The sequence below is a fragment of the Danio rerio genome, chromosome 2 (genome assembly GCF_052040795.2).
Source record: "Danio rerio strain M-AB ecotype USA chromosome 2, GRCz13ab, whole genome shotgun sequence".
NCBI classification, from domain to species: domain Eukaryota; kingdom Metazoa; phylum Chordata; class Actinopteri; order Cypriniformes; family Danionidae; genus Danio; species Danio rerio.
The window spans coordinates 50,232,133-50,251,733 of NC_141022.1; the positions used below are offsets into that span (position 1 = coordinate 50,232,133).

At 34.9% G+C, this 19,601-nt stretch overlaps 1 protein-coding gene across 3 annotated transcripts in view; it reads left to right on the top strand.

The window, feature by feature from the left end:
* ephb1 (EPH receptor B1) overlaps positions 1-19,601 on the top strand; it is a 561,737-nt gene that overhangs the window by 532,017 nt on the left and 10,119 nt on the right. For all 3 annotated transcript variants that reach the window (XM_087241322.1, XM_087241321.1, XM_087241320.1), the window contains one exon: positions 15,514-15,663. In XM_087241322.1, the coding sequence (XP_087097448.1) occupies positions 15,514-15,663 (150 nt within the window). The remainder of the gene's footprint in view (positions 1-15,513; positions 15,664-19,601) is intronic.

Consider the following 19,601-nt stretch of genomic DNA (forward strand, 5'->3'; position numbering starts at 1 on the left):
CAAAAACAGAGACCATAGTAGTCAATAGCACAAGTCCTGTTTTCGGTGCCTTAAAGTCTTTGTTGACTGATTATTTCACAATTTATGATGGCATAGCAGTCAAAAACAGGGAGTTCATGTATGTGACAGTTTTTTTTTAATTATTCTGGACTTTTGGCAGTGGGGGCTGGGTCATTCAAAGAACCCAAACCCCCCTGGTTCCCGACCTGGGTGACATGTTTGGCAGTGTTGGTTGAGATCATTAAAAAGACAGGTATTGACCGTTTGTAATTCCCACTCATTTAAGTCTTTTTTTTTCCTCATCGTCGTCTTCTTTGTTCTATTATATTCCCTGAAACATCTATTGAAGAAACTGTGCATTGTCTTCCTGACAGGACATTATAATTTCCTAAAAGAAAAAAAAAAAAAAAGCATTTAGATTCTCTATGTGACTGAACAAAGCCAAGTGACTGGACTTCCAATAGCCTACCACCCAAATGAAGCACTCAGACTTCCAGAATCCTCTATTATGTATCATTAATAGGCATCCAGGGCATCATTAGCCCTCCTGCGCTGCGGATCTTCAATATTAATATGAAATACTATTTTCTCCTTCCTCCTTAAAGACTCTCTATTCAGAGCACCGTGATATTTTTGGTAGCACGGATTGGCCACATTGGTAATTATCTAGGTTTACTGATCGTTCATTGTCTTGTTCCGTCTTATCTGACCTTGTTATGATTTCCGTTTTCAGACTGGTATGAAAGGCGCTGGTGTACTGACAGGCATTCTTAGCAGGGTCAACCACTTTGACGCATAATTCCTCCTGTGCTGTAGAAAAACAGCCTAGGGTCACATCATTTTATTAAACGTGTTTTAAATTCACTTCAGACGGCTCGTCGAAATGTCCCATGCATCGTAAGCAAACAATTTCATCTTTTACACTCGGGTGGTTCCTCAGCAGAGATGTGAGGCAAATGATAAAGAGACGAGACGACAAGACAAGGAATATTTAGCTGCCGTTTTGTCTCTTTTAAAGCGTGTGAAAGCTCATTAGGGCCCAAAGGCAGCCGCCATTCACAAACAGGATGTCCTGCGGTGACTGTTGATTGACAGGAATATGCGGCAGAGGTGTGAACCGGGGTGTGATACTGATGTGACATCGCTGTCTTCTTTACTGATAGAGGGAGAATTAATTACCCCCTGGGGTTTTCGCATTGTTGTTCACTTGTCAAGTTTCCGTGGCCTTTATTTTACTAGACTGGTTCGGGTTGATAAAATGATATAACATTGTATAATTCATCCATCCATATATTCGTTTGTCTGTCCATACTCTGTCAGTGTCCACAGCTTGATATTTCTCCTTGTGGACAATGTAAAGGGATAGTTCACCTGATATTTAAAATTCTGTCTCTGTTTTGTTAGCCTTTACCTTTATGAGTTTCTTTTTTCTGTTGAACAAAAAAGCTGAAAACCTGTAACCAGTGACTTCTATTGTGTTTGTATTTCCTACAGCACTGCAAAAATGTTTTTCTTACCTAATGTTGTTGTCTTGTTTTGTCTTGGCTTAAATTAAGAAGCATTTTCTAGACTAGTAAAACATATTGTCTTGTTTTCAGAAATAAGAAGTCAAAATTAAGAGAGTTTTTTCCTTAAAAGAAGTCAAATAATCTGCCATTGGTTTAAGTAAAATAGCATTTTTCGGTTTTCTTTTTTAAGCTTTTGCTTTATTTCAAAACAATGCTCCCATCCATCCATCTGTCCAACAATCCATCCTCTCATCTATCTCTTCTTTTCATCCATCCATTCATCCATCCATCCATCCATCCATCCATCCATCCATCCATCCATCCAACAATCCATTCGCTTACCCATCTTTCCATCCATCCATCCATCCATCTATTCTCCTATTCATCTTTCCTTTCCATCCATCCATCCATCCATCCATCCATCCATCTATCCATTTGTCCGTCCATCTGTCTGTCCGTACCCATCTTTCACTTCCATCCATCCATCCATCCATCCATCCGTCCATCCGTCTGTCTGTCTGTCTGTCTGTCTGTCTGTCTGTCCCTCCATCTGTCCATCCATCCAAACAACAATCCAACCTCCCATTCATCTTTCCTTTCATCCATCCATCCATCCATCCATCCAACAGTCCATCCTTTCATCCACCTCTACTTCCATCCATACATTTATCCATCCATTCAACAATCCATTCTCCCATCCTTCTTTCATTCCATTCATACATCCATCCATCCATCCATGCTTCCATCTATCCATTAATCTATCAATTCATTCAACCATTCATATAATAATCCATCCTTCCTTTCATCCATCCATCCATCCATACAACAATTCATCCTCCCATCATCATTCCTTTCATCCATCCATCCATTCATCCATCCAACAAACCATCCTCCCATGCATATCTTCACCCATCCATACATACAACAATCCATTCTCCCATCCATCTTTCCTTCATCCATCCATCCATCCATACATACAACAATTCATCCTCCCATCCATATTTCCTTTCATCCATCCATCCATTCATCCATTCACCAAGCCATCCTCCCATCCATATTTCCATCCATCCATACATCTATCCATTCATACATGCATTTAATTATCCATTCAACAATCCATCCACTGTGGGTCTATTGGGTTGTTTGTCTATGTTCTGCTTTCTTCTTTATCAAATATCAGTTTACTGAAAGAACACCAGTTTGAGTCAGATGCTTTTACATATATATATATTTTTTTTACAATTCCCATCATGCACTTATCTAAAATTGTTAATTTTCCTGCAGCTTAAACATGCTAAAAAGCAGCTACTTCTGCCAAAAGTTCAGTAAAGCCCCTATCGAGACACTACAAGTTTTTGGATCACCAGGTGTGAATGGAGATTGGATAAACCTGTTTATCCATCCAACAAATACCCGAACAGCTCAAACACATTCAGTCGTTCAGTCTGGACACACAGTACTGCCAGATTATGATCTGGATTCCAAGCACGAGACATTTGTAAGCATGTCTGCCCATCCTTCTGTCTGACGCTCAGCCCTTTTCCTTTTTAAATTTGTTTTCAGTTGATTTATGTACTGCGTCTAACTTGGAGATAACACCATCTTGTTCTAAAGCACACACAAACTCTGTCCAGCGAGTTTCTCACTGGAAACTGGAGGATGCGTGGTCTTGGAGGAGATGATATAGAGAAAAGAGGGAAATTGAAAGTGAAGAAATAAAGAAATGTCCCTCACTTCCTCAGCGTGAACACAGATTCCCCTCTCCCTGTCAGCATGACAAGTGCAGTGTCTGTGTGCTGCAAATGGAATATAAAACTATTTACACTGAGCTGGGATCTGAATGTGTGACACCCCCCCTCGCCCTGCCACCCTCCTCTCTGTCACTTTCTGTTTCCCTCATCCTCTTCCTCTCCCGTTCGAGGTTCACGATTTTTGGCATGCCGGAGTGTGGAATGTGACATGCTCATTCCCTCTTTCCTCTGTTTATTCACCATTTCAATTCCTTCAGTGTGTTCATTTTTCCTCACTTGTCTTCTCAGTTCCAGGTGTTGAAGTCTGATGTCCTATAGCATCTTATGCAGTTGTATAGTCTCGTTTAGCCAGGTTTTTGCCTGTCAGCATTACGACAGGTTCAGATTACAAGTTATTCTGGCCAAGAGCTGTCACTTAAACAAGTTCACACTACCCAGCTTGGTTTGTTATGGCAGTGTGAACTAGCCTAGAGGCCTGATGCACTCACACTTGCTTTTAGTGCAGTTTTTCTTATTCTTTTTTTTTCTTTCAGTATCAAAATAAACACACAAATGATAGCGGTAACAAAATAGCTATTAAATAAAGCATTTGATCATAGCAATTGTAATACAAGAAAAACAAAAAAAAACAAAAAAAAAACATAAGTACCATGGTAAAAACCAGCCTAACTATATGGTTTGTATGGTATTTGCTATATAAGTTCTAAAACATTTGAGAACAGTGGAAAGACAGATATATACAATTTTATACAGATATATAAGTCAGAATTATTAGCCACCCTGTTTATTTTCTCCCCACTTTCTGTGTAACAGAGAGATGATTTTTTTTTCAACACATTTCTAAACAATAGTTTTAATAATTCATTTCTAATTACTATTTTACTAGATATTTTTTCAAGACACTTCTGTACAGCTTAAAGGGACATTTATAGGCTTAACTAGGGTAATTAGGGTAACTAGGCAGGTTAGGGTAATTAGACAAATTATTGTATGAAGATGGTTTGTTCTGTAGCTATCGAAAAAAAAAAATAGCTAATAATTTTGACTTTAAAATGTTAAAAAAGAAATAAAAACTGCTTTTATTCTATCCAAATAAGACTTTCTCCAGAAAGACAAATAAGACTTTCTCCAGAAGAAATAATATTATCAGACATACTTTGAAAATTTCCTTGCTCTCTTAGACATTATTTGGGTAATATTTAAAAAATAAAAAAATAAAAGGAGGGCTAATAATTCTTACTTCAACTATAAATAATATAATGGAATGATATTGGAAAATTTTGATATTGCGTCATTTTAATTTTCTGCGATAAATATTGCGATATAAATACTATAGCACTATTTGATAGTTTTCTGAGGAGTCCAACAGTTTTCAGGTACAAAAATTAAATAACCACAATAAAAAAAAAATATATATATATATTTTTTCTTATCTTTTCTTTTCTTTTGTCTTGTTTCCAGGCCAAATATCCAAAAATTCTTAGAGCAAGTAAAAATATTGTTTTGTTTTCACCATTAGAAAAAAAATGTCTCAATTTTGAAAAAAATCCTTACAACAAGTAAAATTATCTGCCTGTGGGGTAAGAAATGTGGATATTTGGACTAGAAACGAGACAAAAATTCTAATTAAGAATTTTTTTTTCATGATTCATATAAAATCAGCACTTAATAACTGAACTGATACCGAATTCACTGCATCTGCATTGCGGTGCACCAAAGAAACAATTATATACAATTGGTTAACAGCGCAAGGAAATTTTCACAGTATTCCTAATTATATTGTTTCTTCTGGAAAAAGTCTTATTTGTTTTATTTTGGCTAGAATAAAAGCAGTTTTTAATTTTTAAATTCCATTTTAAGGTTAAAATTATTAGCCCCTTTAAGCTATTTTTGTTTTTGATAGTCAACAGAACAAATTATCGTTATATAATAACTTGCCTAATTACCCTAACCTGCCTAGTTAACCTAATTACCATAATTAAGCTTTTAAATGTCACTTTAATCTGTATAGAAGTGTCTTGAAAAATATCTAGAAAACAACTGTGTCCTGTCATCATGGCAAAGATAAAATAAATCAGTTATTGGAAATGAGTTTATCAAAACTATTATGTTTAAAAAAGTGTTGAGAAAAAAAAATCTTCTCTCCGTTGAACAGAAAATGGGGGGAAAAAACAGGGAAACTAATAATTCAGGGGGGCTAATAATTCTGACTTTAAGTGTGTGTATATACTGTATTATTTGTATTATATCTGTATTACCTGTTTTTCGACTGTTCTTGAATGTTTGGTGCTATCTTGAGACAAAATAATAACACACATAGGTTAGTCTAGGCCATGTCCAGCCATTTGTCCAAACCTTTTTCTTTCTTTTGACAAGCTTTACTTGTTAATTTAAGAGATAGTAAATCAGTACAGCTCAGATCAATGTTTTGTCACTAATACTTCAGTTTTGTGGCCAGTAGCCATGCAAAAAGGAGACTAATGTACATCCAGCTCACAGAATAAGGCCCCGTTTACACTAATGCGTTTTAGTTTGAAAACGCATAAGTTTTGCTACGGTTACGCCATCCGTCCACACTACGCCGGAGTTCTCGAGCGCCGAAAACGGAGCGTTTCGAAAACGCTGGAGAGGCCGTTTTCATTCTGAAACGCAGCTGCTCCGTCTCAGTGTGGATGATGGAAAACGGAGACATTTGAAAACGGAGGCGGGGCTGCAGACATTCACCTCTCTGATTGGGGCTTTTCCTGAATATTAAGTAGCCTAACATGCACAGTTCAGTCCTGCATCTTCTCCGTGTAAGTTAAAACTTCGCAAGTTTGATCATGGCTGCAGTCTCTTCTTCTCAGTTTGATATGGAAAGCAGACTATACCGAGGACAAGGGTAAATCTTCAAAGGGAACAGTGTACTTTATAACTTCATTCACATCACCCTGGCTACGTTGTTTTACTTTCTCAACTATAAAATGTAAACATGATATAAGGAACTGCCTATTTTCATTTTAATATTAACAACTAAACAGACAGCAGACATGTTGAGGCGTCGTGCTGCATAAGATGAGCGACATCTTCACTGTGTGCATATTATAACAAAACGGAGCCGATAACAACTGCCTCCTTTCAATTTCAGTGAAAATACGAAACACACCCTCTCTTTGCTAAATATCAGTTTTAATCGATAATGGCCATTATAAAAGTATAACATACAATAAGTTTATACATTATAGGAAATAAAGGCAAGCGATCAGTCAATATACAGAATGTACGTGCTTACATTAATCATTAACTTATCTTTGCGCTCAGCCAAAACACGTTACCTGAGAACAAGTAATAGATTCCAATGTCCAATGAATATGTCGTTAAATAAAGACAACAAGATGAAAGAAATATTCCGTTTAATAAATATAGTGAGGTTAGATCCAGCGGGAGATGCTTGATGAGAAGTCCGACTAGCAGAGCTCTCATCTGGGTAGATTGGCTACAGCGCTTGCCTGAGAGTGTGTGTGTGGTCACGTGATGTGCGTTTTCAGCGTTTTGGTGTGGACGGAGAGCAGTTCAGAAACGCTGGGTAAAACGCGAGTGTGGACGCGGATCGTTTTCATTCTAAAACGCCGTTTTAAAACTAAAACGCACTAGTGTAAACGGGGCCTAAGACACTTCAGTCTTATGCAACATTGTCCTCCTACAAAGTAGGCTGCTGATAAACCTGTTGACTTTTATTTTCCGAGAACTAGTAATAAAAAAACTACATGAAAAGTGCCACATTTCTACCAGTGTTACAAGTGTTTCTACAGTAAATGTGAAGTAAATGTTGCTGATATAAGAATTGAAATGCATTGTTTATGCACAGTGACAGCTCTAACTTATTTGACTTTAAGCTATTTAAACTATCATTAAGCTGCTTCTAATGTGTTCTGGAGAACTCCATAATGGACTTGAACACTTCTCAGCTACTGTACCAGAAAGAGCGAACATACAAGAATATTTTCTAGCTCTTTCAAACTCCTAAAACGAACATGATTTGTTCTATATTACACACCGATTTGTTCAATTTACCTTGAAGTATATGAGGCCTGAAAGAAACGTTGTCTGACTTCTGGTTGTGTTAAATCAGTGTTGGCAAACGTAGCTTATACTATAATTCACCTAGCTCAAGCAGTAGGACATTATGTCTAGCAAAGCCAGGGTCATGGGTTCAATTCCCAGGGAATCTATGAACTAATATAACCAGGCACCAAGGAGTTCTCAAAATGATTAAATTATAATGTCAAATTTAATGAACATGTTATCAGTGTTGGAAAAAATGTATGCGGTAAAACGTACTTAATTGCAGATATAAGCTTCTCATTTCTCGCACTACATCAAGCAGATGGGTATGGGTGTTTATTGTAGATAACTCTGGGACCATGGTGAAATATTGAAGTGTACCGAGTGATTTCTTATACATTTTTTGATGCTAAATGTCTCAAACCAAACTCTGAATATATATATTTTTTTTATTCTTGTGCCATTTTTCAAAAGGCTAAAGTCAGTGTGTGTGTTGAATAGAGAATGCATGACCTCACTGTAATCAGATTTAGAACATGCGCATCTGTTCGCCAGCTAAATTGCATATTGTGAAGGACGAAATTCATATGTGTGTGTGTGATGTAGTCTGATAAATGTCAAGTGTCACAGGTAGCTAAGCCAGCATAAGCCCAACAGTTATTACATTCCCTGTGAGTGTGTGTATGTGCGTGCGTGCTTGCATGCGTGCGTGCATGTGTGTCAGTCCCCAGCGCGGTGCAGCTGAGTAGAACATGTGTGCTCTTTTTATGCTTCTTAATCTTTCTTGATCTCACAACAACTCGCTTTGACAAATCCTAATAGTCTAAAACAGCATTTAGACTGAAAGTCTCAAGGTGAGTATTGCAGAGGCAGAGATATTCCCAATAAAAGCTGCTTGATGCTTTTATTTATGCCAAGGTTTTTGGGTAGAATAGTAACACTAAAATGTACAATCTTTTTTTTTGTTGTTGTTGGTTGCTATGAAGTTCTAAGACGATTTTAAAGGGATAGTTCACCCAGGAATGAAAATCTGCTTACCATTTGATCAAAACGTTTCAAACCTTTTTGCTTCCTTTTTCTGTTGAACTCAAGCAATTTTGGACAAAATGTTAGAAAGCTGTAACTATTGACATCCATATGAAGTTTTAAGATGATTTAAAAGGGATAGTTCGCCAAAAAGGAAAATTACTCATCATTTTCTCTCCCTCAAATGGTTCCAAACCTTCTTATTTCTTTATTCTAGTGCAGGGGTTTTAAAACTGTGGGTCGCAACTCACTAGTGGGTTGCACAGTGAAGAAAGGTGGGTCACGCAACGTTACTTGCTTTGGTGACACTAGCTATGTTTCTATCAAAATATGCCAATTAAATATATGCACAAAACTGAACTGTTGGATAAAACATTTGCAAATAAAACATCTTATCCATTCAATAAGTCAAAAAGAACAAAATTGTCACTTTAATAAACTGGCAGCAATTAACAAACCAAAATATGGAATTTATTCAGTAAATTTCAGAGTTTCCATCATAGTCTTCTGATCATTTGGAAAAGTGGCAGAAGGTAGATTTTGTCCAAAAATTGTCTGTTGAACTGCACCCCAAACATCACAAACACTGCAGAAGACCTACTGGAACCCGCATGAACCCAGGATTCATGTGTGCGAGAGATCTGCAGAGTGGATGGTAACATCAACAGCCTGAGGTGTCAAGATATTTGTGCTGCCCATTACATTACAAACCACAGGAGAGGGCAAATTATTCAGCAGAATAGCACTACTTCTCATACTTCAGCCTCCAAATTTTTTAAAACCAAAGACGGTTAAGGTGCTCCAGGATTACCCATCCCAGTTCCCAGACATGAATATTATCGAGCATGTCTGGGGTAAGATGAAGGAGGAGGCGTTAAAGATGAATCCAAAGAATCTTGATGAACTCTGGGAGTCCAGCAAGAACGCTTTCTTTGCCATTTCAGATGACTTTATTAATACGTTATTTGAGTCATTGCAGAAATGTATGTACAGTATGCAGTCCTACAAACTCATGGGTGTCATAGACATTATTAATTGTTTTTCCACTGCACCATGATTTCTAACTACTATGGAAGTCAATGGATGCCATCTTTCATAATTTTTTTTTAAATATCTCCATTTTGTTCAACAGAAGACATTTTTCATTTTGGATTGTACTATACCTTTAAGGCATTTTAGAAAGTTGTTTAATGTAGGATCATGCTGTTATTTGCCTTTTTTACTATACAGAACCGCAACATTTATCATGTTTTATTTTAGTCTGTTTAAATGTAACAGTTCAATCTCAATATCTTGGTTTACGCAGCCTTGACTCGTGGCTCCCTTGTAAAACGTTCACCGTGAAGCAGATTGGCTCGCAAGTTATGGCGGATATAAACAGAGCAGTAGCGGTGTGAAGTCCACTTTACCACACAACCTGTACACATAGGCGTCACCTACAGTTGAAGTCAGAATTATTAGCCCCCCTGTATATTTTTTCACCAATTTCTATTTAATGGAAAGATGATTGTTTCAAAACATTTCTAAACATAATAGTTGTAATACCTCATTTCTAATAGCTGATTTCTTTTATCTTTTATGATGAACAGTCTGAGAAATAATCACGGTTTCACGGTTATCACGATCATGTATTTATTCATTCATTCATTCATTCATTCATTCATTTTCTTTTCAGCTTAGTCCCTTTACTAATCTGGGGTTGCCACCGCAGAATGAACCGCCAACTTATCCAGCATATGTTTGAGACCCTTTCAGCTGCAACCCATCTCTGGGAAACATCCATACACACTCATACACTACGGACAATTTAGCCTACCCAATTCACCTGTACCCCATGTCTTTGGACTGTGGGGGAAACCCGAGCACCTGGAGGAAACCCACGCGAATGCGGAGAGAACATGCAAACTCTACATAGAAACGGCAACTGACCCAGCCGAGGCTTGAACCAGCTACCTTCTTGCTGTGAGGCAACAGCACTACCTGCACCACCGTGTCGCACGTTATATTCATTTATTTCAAAACACTACTAGTTTATAAAATCACACGAAAACTCTTTATATTTTAAATTGGTGTATATTGCTGCTCAGTAACCAAATAATAAAACACATAATAATAATAATAATAATAATAATAATAATAATAATAATAATAATAATAATACTTATACACAAACAATAGTCCATTTCTCTCTTTGGACAAGAATAAGTGAAAAAAGTTTATGATTTTAAGCACAAGTAATAATTTTACACAAAAAAAAAAATTACAATAAATAAATAAATAAATTTAAAAAATAAATAAAAAACATAGTAAATTAGCTGTATTATTTTAAACAACCCCCCTTCCCCCAACAATTTTTTTTTCTTGCAAAGATTTCTGCTTTGTATCATTCCACCTGACATTCGTTATGTATAGAACAATATATATATATATATATATATATATATATATATATATATATATATATATATATATATATATATATATATATATATATATATAATGATGTAATGATGGTCAAATGGATGGTGTTACGGATGAATGGTGGGATAGATGGTCGGATAGATGGATGGGTGGATGGATGGACAGATGTTTGGGTGGATGGATGGTCAGATGGGTCATGGGATGATAGATGGTCAGATGGGTGGTGGAATGGATGGTCAGATGGATGGATGGATGGATGGATGGATGGATGGATGGATGGATGGGAAGATGGTGGAATGGATGGTCGAATAGATGGGTGGATGGATTGATTGATTGATGGATGGTGGGATAGATGAATTGATTGATGGATGGATGAATGGTGGGATGGGTGGTGGGATAGATGGATAGATGGATGGATGGATGGATGAATGGTCGGATGGATGGGTTTATGTATGAGTGAATGAATGGTTGGACGGGTGGTGGAATGGATGGATGTTCATTTGGATGGATGGATGGTTGACTGGGTGGGTGGATGGATGGGTGGACAGATGGTGGGATAGATGGTCAGATGAATGGATAGGTGGCTGGCTGGATGAATAGGAGAATGGATGGTCGGATGGATGGATGGTTGGATGGATGAATGGGTGGCGGGATGGATGATTGGATTTGTCAATACCATCATTATTTAAGGATAATTTCTGACCTTTGACCTGGTGTGAACAAAGCATCACATGTCGTAGTAAAAACTCACACTCTAGCATACAAGCACTCTTTCATCTAAGCACAAAGAACTCTCAAAGGAAAAGAAAGAGTCAGTGAGTGGAGGGAGGGGGACAGAATACTTAACCTGGTTATAAAAGACAAGGTCACAATCTAATATTAAAATCCTGGAATTGAAATTGGGTAGAAAGGATGATAAAGGATTAGGTGAGCGTGATTTAATTTGTGCTGTCCCCATCGGGCGTCTGGGCGATGGCAGTGCGGGACGGGACCGGGAAGAAGGGGCGAAAGGTTAGCGGTGCGCGGTTAGCCTGCTGCTATCTGAACCTCCTCCCCTGACGTCTGATTTGCCTGCTGATGTTATTGCGGCCACAAATTGGACTGGAATTTAAAATTAATGCAAGTGAAGGAGATATACGCAAATTAGATCAGCAAAGAAAGCGAAACAGCCACGGGTTATAATTTAAAAGCAGTTAGACAAGGTGATCTAGTTTGTAGCATTATTGGTTTGTTGACGTCAATGCGAGTGACCAAAACCTTATATCAAAGTATAATTAACTCTATTTATCAATACATCACATCATTTTTTTTAATCAGTCTGGCTTGTAGGTTGCGTGCACAGACTGTTAGAGAAAAAGCAAGTGTCTGTTCTTTTTTGTCTTTCTAATATGTACTTTTTGTTTCAAAGGGTTTCAGATCTAAATATGCGTCGCTTCAATCTCGCCTCATGCTTGAACATTTTTAGGTTGTTTGTGTTTGGGACATTAAACATTGTACGGATCACTTTCTTCTGTATTTGTTCAAGTGTTGTTTGCTTTGTGTGCGTGTGTGTGTGTGTGTGTGTGTGTGTGTGTGTGTGTGTGTGTGTGTGTGTGTGTGTGTGTGTGTGTGCTGCTCTGAGAGACAGATCTTCATTGTTCTGTCAGATTAAAGCTCGCTTCTGAAACAGTGACAGACAGTGTCATACCAGATATGCACATGGATCTATAGCAATAAATGTTGTGCAAGTTGGAGAAAACAACAACATACTTACATTTGTTCAGAGATGTAGTTTCAGGGATTGAGCCATGTTTAATTTAATTTTATTTCATTATACTTTATTTTATTTTATTGTTTCCTTTTATTGTTTTCTTTTGTTAATTTATGTTTATTCAATTCGTTCGTTCGATTTTTTTTGTTTGTTCGTTTGTTCATTCATTTGTTTGTTCATTAATTTGTTTGTTAGTTCATTCATTTGTTCGTTCATTCATTCGTTCTTTCCATTCTAATCCATTCTGTCCATCCGTCCCTCCGTCATTTTAATGTTTGTTCATTGTTAAATGAATTAGTGAATGAACGAATGAACAAACAAATTAAGGAACAAGCAAAAGTACAAACAAACAAATGAATGAATGAATGAAAGAAAATAAAGCATTTATTTTTTTCACTCGTTCGTTCAATCATTTGCTTCTTCATTCATTTGTTCATTTGTTCATTCGTTCATTCATTCATTCATTCAGTTTTTTTTTTTTTAATTAAGATTCATTTATTTGTATTATGGTTGTATTATAATATTGTTGTTGCTGATGATGTTATTTTATTTTATTATATTTTATTACTGTTATATTTTCTTTTCTTTTATTGTTGTCTTTTATTTATTTATGTGTTTCTTTATTCATTCGTTCCATTCATTAGTTAGTTAGTTTTTTTTTTCATTCCATCTGTCAGTTATTTCGTTCGTCTTTTTAATTCCTATTCAAAGTCTTATTCATAGTTAAATGAATAAATGAATGAACAAATGAATGAAGGACAAAACGAACAAACAAGCGACTGAAAGAAACAAATAAATGACTTAGTTCACTCGTTTGTTCATTTGTTTGGTCCTTGATTCATTTGTTCATTCATTCATTCATTTACTTATTCATTCATTTTTTTTTATTTAAGTAAGTATTACTTATTTGGGCGACATGGTGGCGCAGTAGGTGGTGCTGTCGCCTCACAGCAAGAAGGTTGCTGGTTCAAGCCTCGGCTGGGTCAGTTGGCATTTCTGTGTGAAGTTTGCATGTTCTCCCCACGTTCACGTGGGTTTTCTCCGGGTGCTCCGGTTACCCACTCAGTCCAAAGATATGCGGTACAGGTGAATTAGGTAGGCTAAATTGTCTGTAGTATATGAGTGTGTATGGATGTTTCCGAGAGATGGGTTGCAGCTGGAAGGGCATCCACTGCGTAAAACATGTGCTGGATAAGTTGGCGGTTCATTCCACTGTGGCGAACCTGGATTAATAAAGAGACTAATGGAATAATTACAATTAGTAATAATAATAATAATAATAATAATAATAATAATAATAATAATAATAATGGGTAAAATACATTGATGATATCCCATAACCATTTACGGGTCAGTTAGTACACACTAGATGACATCAGGGTAAAAGTGGTCACTAACTCAGTGTTTATTTCCACCATGTCTATGCTGACAGGCCTCTTGTGGCTGAACACTGTCAGTGAAGGTGCCCTTCAGACACAGTCTTAAGTTCACAGTCATACGTATGTTCATTCCATCTCTCACTGGAATCGATGAAGATGAAATTGAGTCTTTCAGGTCACTAAACACAGAGGTCAGGAGAAAGTCCCTGCACAAAGGTCATTCAGTCCCTTATTGGTGTATATTTTTCATATGTTTATATTCTGAAACAATTGATTTTCTCTGAAGTTAGTTTTTAAAGTTAGTCAAGACAAAAAAAAAAAGAAAAATGAGTGTGTTACCCTTTGCAGGTACAGTAGTACAGTACATGTATAAATATGTAATGATGGATGGATGGATAGATGGATGGATGAATGTATTAATTGAATGAATTGATGGTGGGATGGATGGTGGGATGGGTGGTGGGATGATTGGATGGTCGAAGGGGTGCTGGGATGGATGGATGGATGGATGGATGGATAGATGGATGGATGAATCAATTAATTGAATGAATGGATGGTGGGATGGATGGACAGATGTATTGGTGGATGGATGGTCAGGTGGATGGTGGGATGAATGGATGGTCGGATGGGTGGTGGGATGGATGGATGGTCGAAGGGGTGCTGGGATAGATGGATGGATGGATGGATGGATGGATGAATAGATGGATGCATGGATGGATGGATGGATGGATAGAAGGAAAGTCAGATGGGTGGTACGATGGATTGTGGTATAGGGGGTTGGATGATGGAATGGATGGTCAGATGGATGGATGGAAGGATGGTCAAATGTGATGGATGGATGGTCAGATGGGTGGTGTGATGGATTGTGGTATAGGGGGTTGGATGATGGAATGGATGGTCAGATGGATCGAAGGATGGATGGATGAAAGGATGAAAGGATGGTCAGATGTAGTGGGATAGATGGCCATTTTGATGAATGGATGGTTGGATGGACGGACGGACGGACCTAGGGACGGATAGATTATATATATATATATATATATATATATATATATATATATATATATATATATATATATATATATATATATATATATATATATATATATATATAGAGAGAGAGAGAGAGAGAGAGAGAGAGAGAGAGAGAGAAGATATACAAATACACAATGGGTTTCTTCAAACTAGACCTATGTGTGTTTTTGTGTGTGTGAGAGGAATTTTAAAACAAACTGCTGTCAAATTTAATCAGTACAACACAAAAATCCAGCCTCAGGTAGACCAATTACAGACAGACACACTCTATGGATGAAACCTTCTCACACGAACATACACACACACACACACATGCACACACTTTGTTATGGAGTTTTGTAAAGCAAGAAAATTTGAATTCAGTAGCACTGACTTTTTTTAAATATGCAAATGGAGCTCGTTGTTTGGAAATATTTATATTCGGGATGGATCCAGAGCTCAATGAGTCAATATGTTCCTGCTGCATATTTGTTTCGTTCAGACTGCATATTTTTTACAATGCTGTTTATAGCAAAAAAATACATTGTGATATGTCATAAATATTATGTGCACTCCTGGAAAGTAAATCTGCAAATGACCTTTATTGTGTTTTTCTTTAGGGTGGAAAGATCCCTGTGAGATGGACCTCACCGGAAGCCATAGCGTACAGGAAGTTCACCTCTGCCAGTGACGTGTGGAGTTACGGTATTGTCATGTGGGAGGTGATGTCATTCGGCGAGAGACCCTACTGGGACATGAGCAACCAAGATGTATGTTTCATTTCTTTTATAGAACAAATTATTACTCTCAATAATTGAAAGGTAAAGTAACAGTAGTGACGTGTGATTCTGGACTACAAACTTTTTTTTTTTTAATTGAGGTTTATATATCACATGAAGGCTGAAACAAATATGATTTATGTAGACAATATTTGACAGACAATATGAAAATCTAGAATCTGAGGGTTTAAAAAAATTTAACAAAATTTTAACTATTGGAAATCTGCTAAATATCTTCACTGAACATGCTCTGTATACTTTATATTCTTATGATTTTTGGCACAGAAGAAAAATCAATAATTTTGATCAATACAGTGTGTTTTTGGTCATTGCTAAAAATAAACTTGTTCAACATGAGACATGAATGAGGCATGAGGTTTTGTGGTCCAGGGTGAAATTAAAACTAAACTAAACTAAACTAAACTAAACTAAACTAAACTAAACTGAACTTAAAGATTAAAAATCTAATTTAAAAAAAGTTAAATTAATAAAAAAATAAGTAATTCTTTTTTAATTAGTTAAAAAAATTACAATATAATACAAAATAAAATAATAATGTAAATAAAGTAAAATAAAATAAAATTTAATTAAACACATTTTTTATTAAAAATGAATAGTAAATAAAATAAAATATATAGTACAATAAAAATAAATTATTGAAATAAATAAATAAATACATAAATCAAATTAAATAAAAAATGACTTTAAATTAGAAAATAAATTGAATAAAAATAAATATGTAATTAAAAATTTATGAAAAAAAAAAAAAAAAAAAAAAAAATATATATATATATATATATATATATATATATATATATATATATATGTATATATATATATATATATATATATATATATATATATATATATATATATATATATATAATGAAAATAAAATAAGTGATATAAATAAATAAATAAATACAAGTTTACGCTAGTCTTGATACACTATATAGCATGTCATTGCTTTATATTTTTATACTACTACTACTACTACTACTACTACTACTAATAATAATAATAATAATAATAATAATAATAATAATAAGAAGAAGAAGAAGAAGAAGAAGAAAAATAAGTTATAAACTATTACCATTATTGAAGTATTTCTAAAATAATTTATTTATATTATTCTTTGAAATATGAATTTGCATGGTAATAGATGTACATTTCATAATATATCAAATGCAGAGTAGTAAATTGTAATATTTTATTCTAAGCAAGTCTTAGTACCATTTACACTGCATAATAATAATAATAATAATAATAATAATAATTATTATTATTATTATTATTATTATTATTATTATTATTATTATTATTATTATTATTATTATTTTTTTTTTATTATTATTATTTTTATTTTTTTGTATTTTTAATTGTATTGTCAACGTCCGGGGCTTAAAATTACATTTATGTATATGGGTATATGTGTATATGTATAAAAGTTGCCAGCGTTGGGTTGCAGCTGGAAGGGCATCTGCTGTGTAAAACATTTAGAATAGTTGGCGGTTCAGTCCACTGTAGTGATCCCTGGTAAATAAGGGACTATGCTGAAGGAAAATAAATGAATATGTCAAAAGTGTATGGTTAACATTAACATGGTTGAGAGGAGGGAAAAGCTGGAAACAAATACCAAACTCTTTGCTTCTGAGTCTTTCTGTCTTCAGATCTTCCAGAATCTGTGTTTCAGCACAGACATTTTTTTTTTTCTTTCTTCTAGTTTGCATTGTGAATACAGCAGACTCCCTCTCAACTCGGGGGATTTTTCACAAATCTTGCCAATGCAAACACAAATTCCCTAAACCTTTTAGCATCCACTTAACACATCACAGATGCAAAACGAACCCCGAGGAACTTTCTGACTGCAACGAATGCCGAACTCACAGAGGAAAAAAATGAACGGAGCATTACACTTGAAGTCAAAACAATTTGCCCTCTTGTGATTTTATTTTATGTTTTCCTTTTCAAATATTTCCCAAATTATGTTTAACAAAGCAAGGAATTTTTTACAGTATTTCTTATAATATTTTTTTCTTCTGGAAAAAGTCTAACTGGATTTATTTCGGCTAGAATAAAAGCAGTTTTTAATTTTTTTAAAACATTTTTTAAAAACATTTTAAGATCAAAATTTTTAGCCCCCTTAATCATTTTTTTTCAATTGTCTACAACAATTCATCATTACACAATGACTAAATTACCGTAATTAACCTGGTTATGCCTTTAAATGTCAGCTTACCTGAATACTAGTATCTTAAAAATATCTAGTTAAATATTATGTCATCATAAATCAGTAATTAGAGTTATTAGAAATTAGTCATTAAAAGTATTATCTTTATAAACGTGTTGAAAAAAAGTCCCATTTCCGTTTAACAGAAATTGGGCAAAGAATATACATGGGACTAATAGTTCAGGAGGGCTAATAATTCTGACTTCAGTACCGTACAATCTTTTCCCCAAAAATAAATTCTCCATTGCTCAATATGGGGCATTGTTTGTCATGCTGACATATTTAATTTAACTGTAGTTGAAAATTATATACTGAAATATTCATGGAATATGAATGACTTGGTCTATAAATCAATCCGATTCTGTGTTTATAGTGCACCAAAAACATGAACAGACCAACAAAACTCCACTTTTTTCCCTCTTTCCTATATGTGTAAATGCTTGATAGTTCTATTTTTTTTTTTTTTTTTGAAAGCCTATCACTTACTTCGTTATCTGATCTTCTGGAGTTTTTAACGATCATCCAATCCCGAATTAGCATAAAAAGATGATATCGGCATAATGAAACAGCAGGACATGTGCAGCGCTCAGAGCTCACATCTCAGCGCGGCGAGAACAGCAGCTAATGTGAAGAGCAGTTTATCCCTCCTCAAATATTTAGATTGATGTTTGTGTGAACGAGAGCTCGGGATTAGTATGCGGAGGGTGGACGGCGGGTTTGTTTGCTCGTTTGATGTTTCGCTTGTGGCAGACAGAAGTGTAGAGAGAGAGGAGTATTAGAAGAGAGAGATGAATTTGAGGAAGGACAAACAGACCACTGTTAAATATATTCATGTTTTTTTTTTCTTTCTTTTTTTCTGTCTTTCTTAGATGTTTCTTTCTATGATTATTATTGTACAGCTTCTATGCAGAAGTTTAGTTTAGTTTAGTTTAGTTTAGTTTAGTTTAGTTTAGTTTAGTTTAGTTTAGGTTAGTTTAGTTTGACTTGATTTGGTTTATGCTTTTGATTTAGATTAGGCTTTTAGTTTAGTTTAGTTTAGTTTAGTTTAGTTTAGTTTAGTTTAGTTTAGTTTAGTTTAGTTTAGTTTAGTTTAGTTTAGTTTAGTTTAGTTTAGTTTAGTTTAGTTTAGGCTTTTGATTTAGATTAGGTTTTTAGTTTAGTTTAGTTTAGTTTAGTTTAGTTTAGTTTAGTTTAGTTTAGTTTAGTTTAGGCTTTTGATTTAGATTAGGTTTTTTTAGTTTAGTTTAGGCTTTTGTTTTAGATTAGGTTTTTAGTTTAGTTTAGTTTAGTTTAGTTTAGTTTAGTTTAGTTGAGTTTGACTTGATTTGGTTTATGCTTTTGATTTAGATTTGGCTTTTAGTTTAGTTTAGTTTAGTTTAGTTTAGTTTCGTTTAGTTTAGTTTAATTTAGTTTAGTTTAGTTTAGGCTTTTGATTAAGATGAGGTTTTTAGTTTAGTTTAGTTTAGTTTAGTTTAGTTTAGTTTAGTTTAGTTTAGTTTAGTTTAGTTTAGTTTAGTTTAGTTTAGTTTAGTTTAGTTTAGTTTAGTTTAGGCTTTTGATTTAGATTAGGTTTTTAGTTTAGTTTAGTTTAGTTTAGTTTAGTTTAGTTTAGTTTAGGCTTTTAGTTTAGTTTAATTTATTTTCGTTTAGTTTAGGGTTTTAGTTCACTTTAGTATAGTATACGCTTTTGGTTTAATTT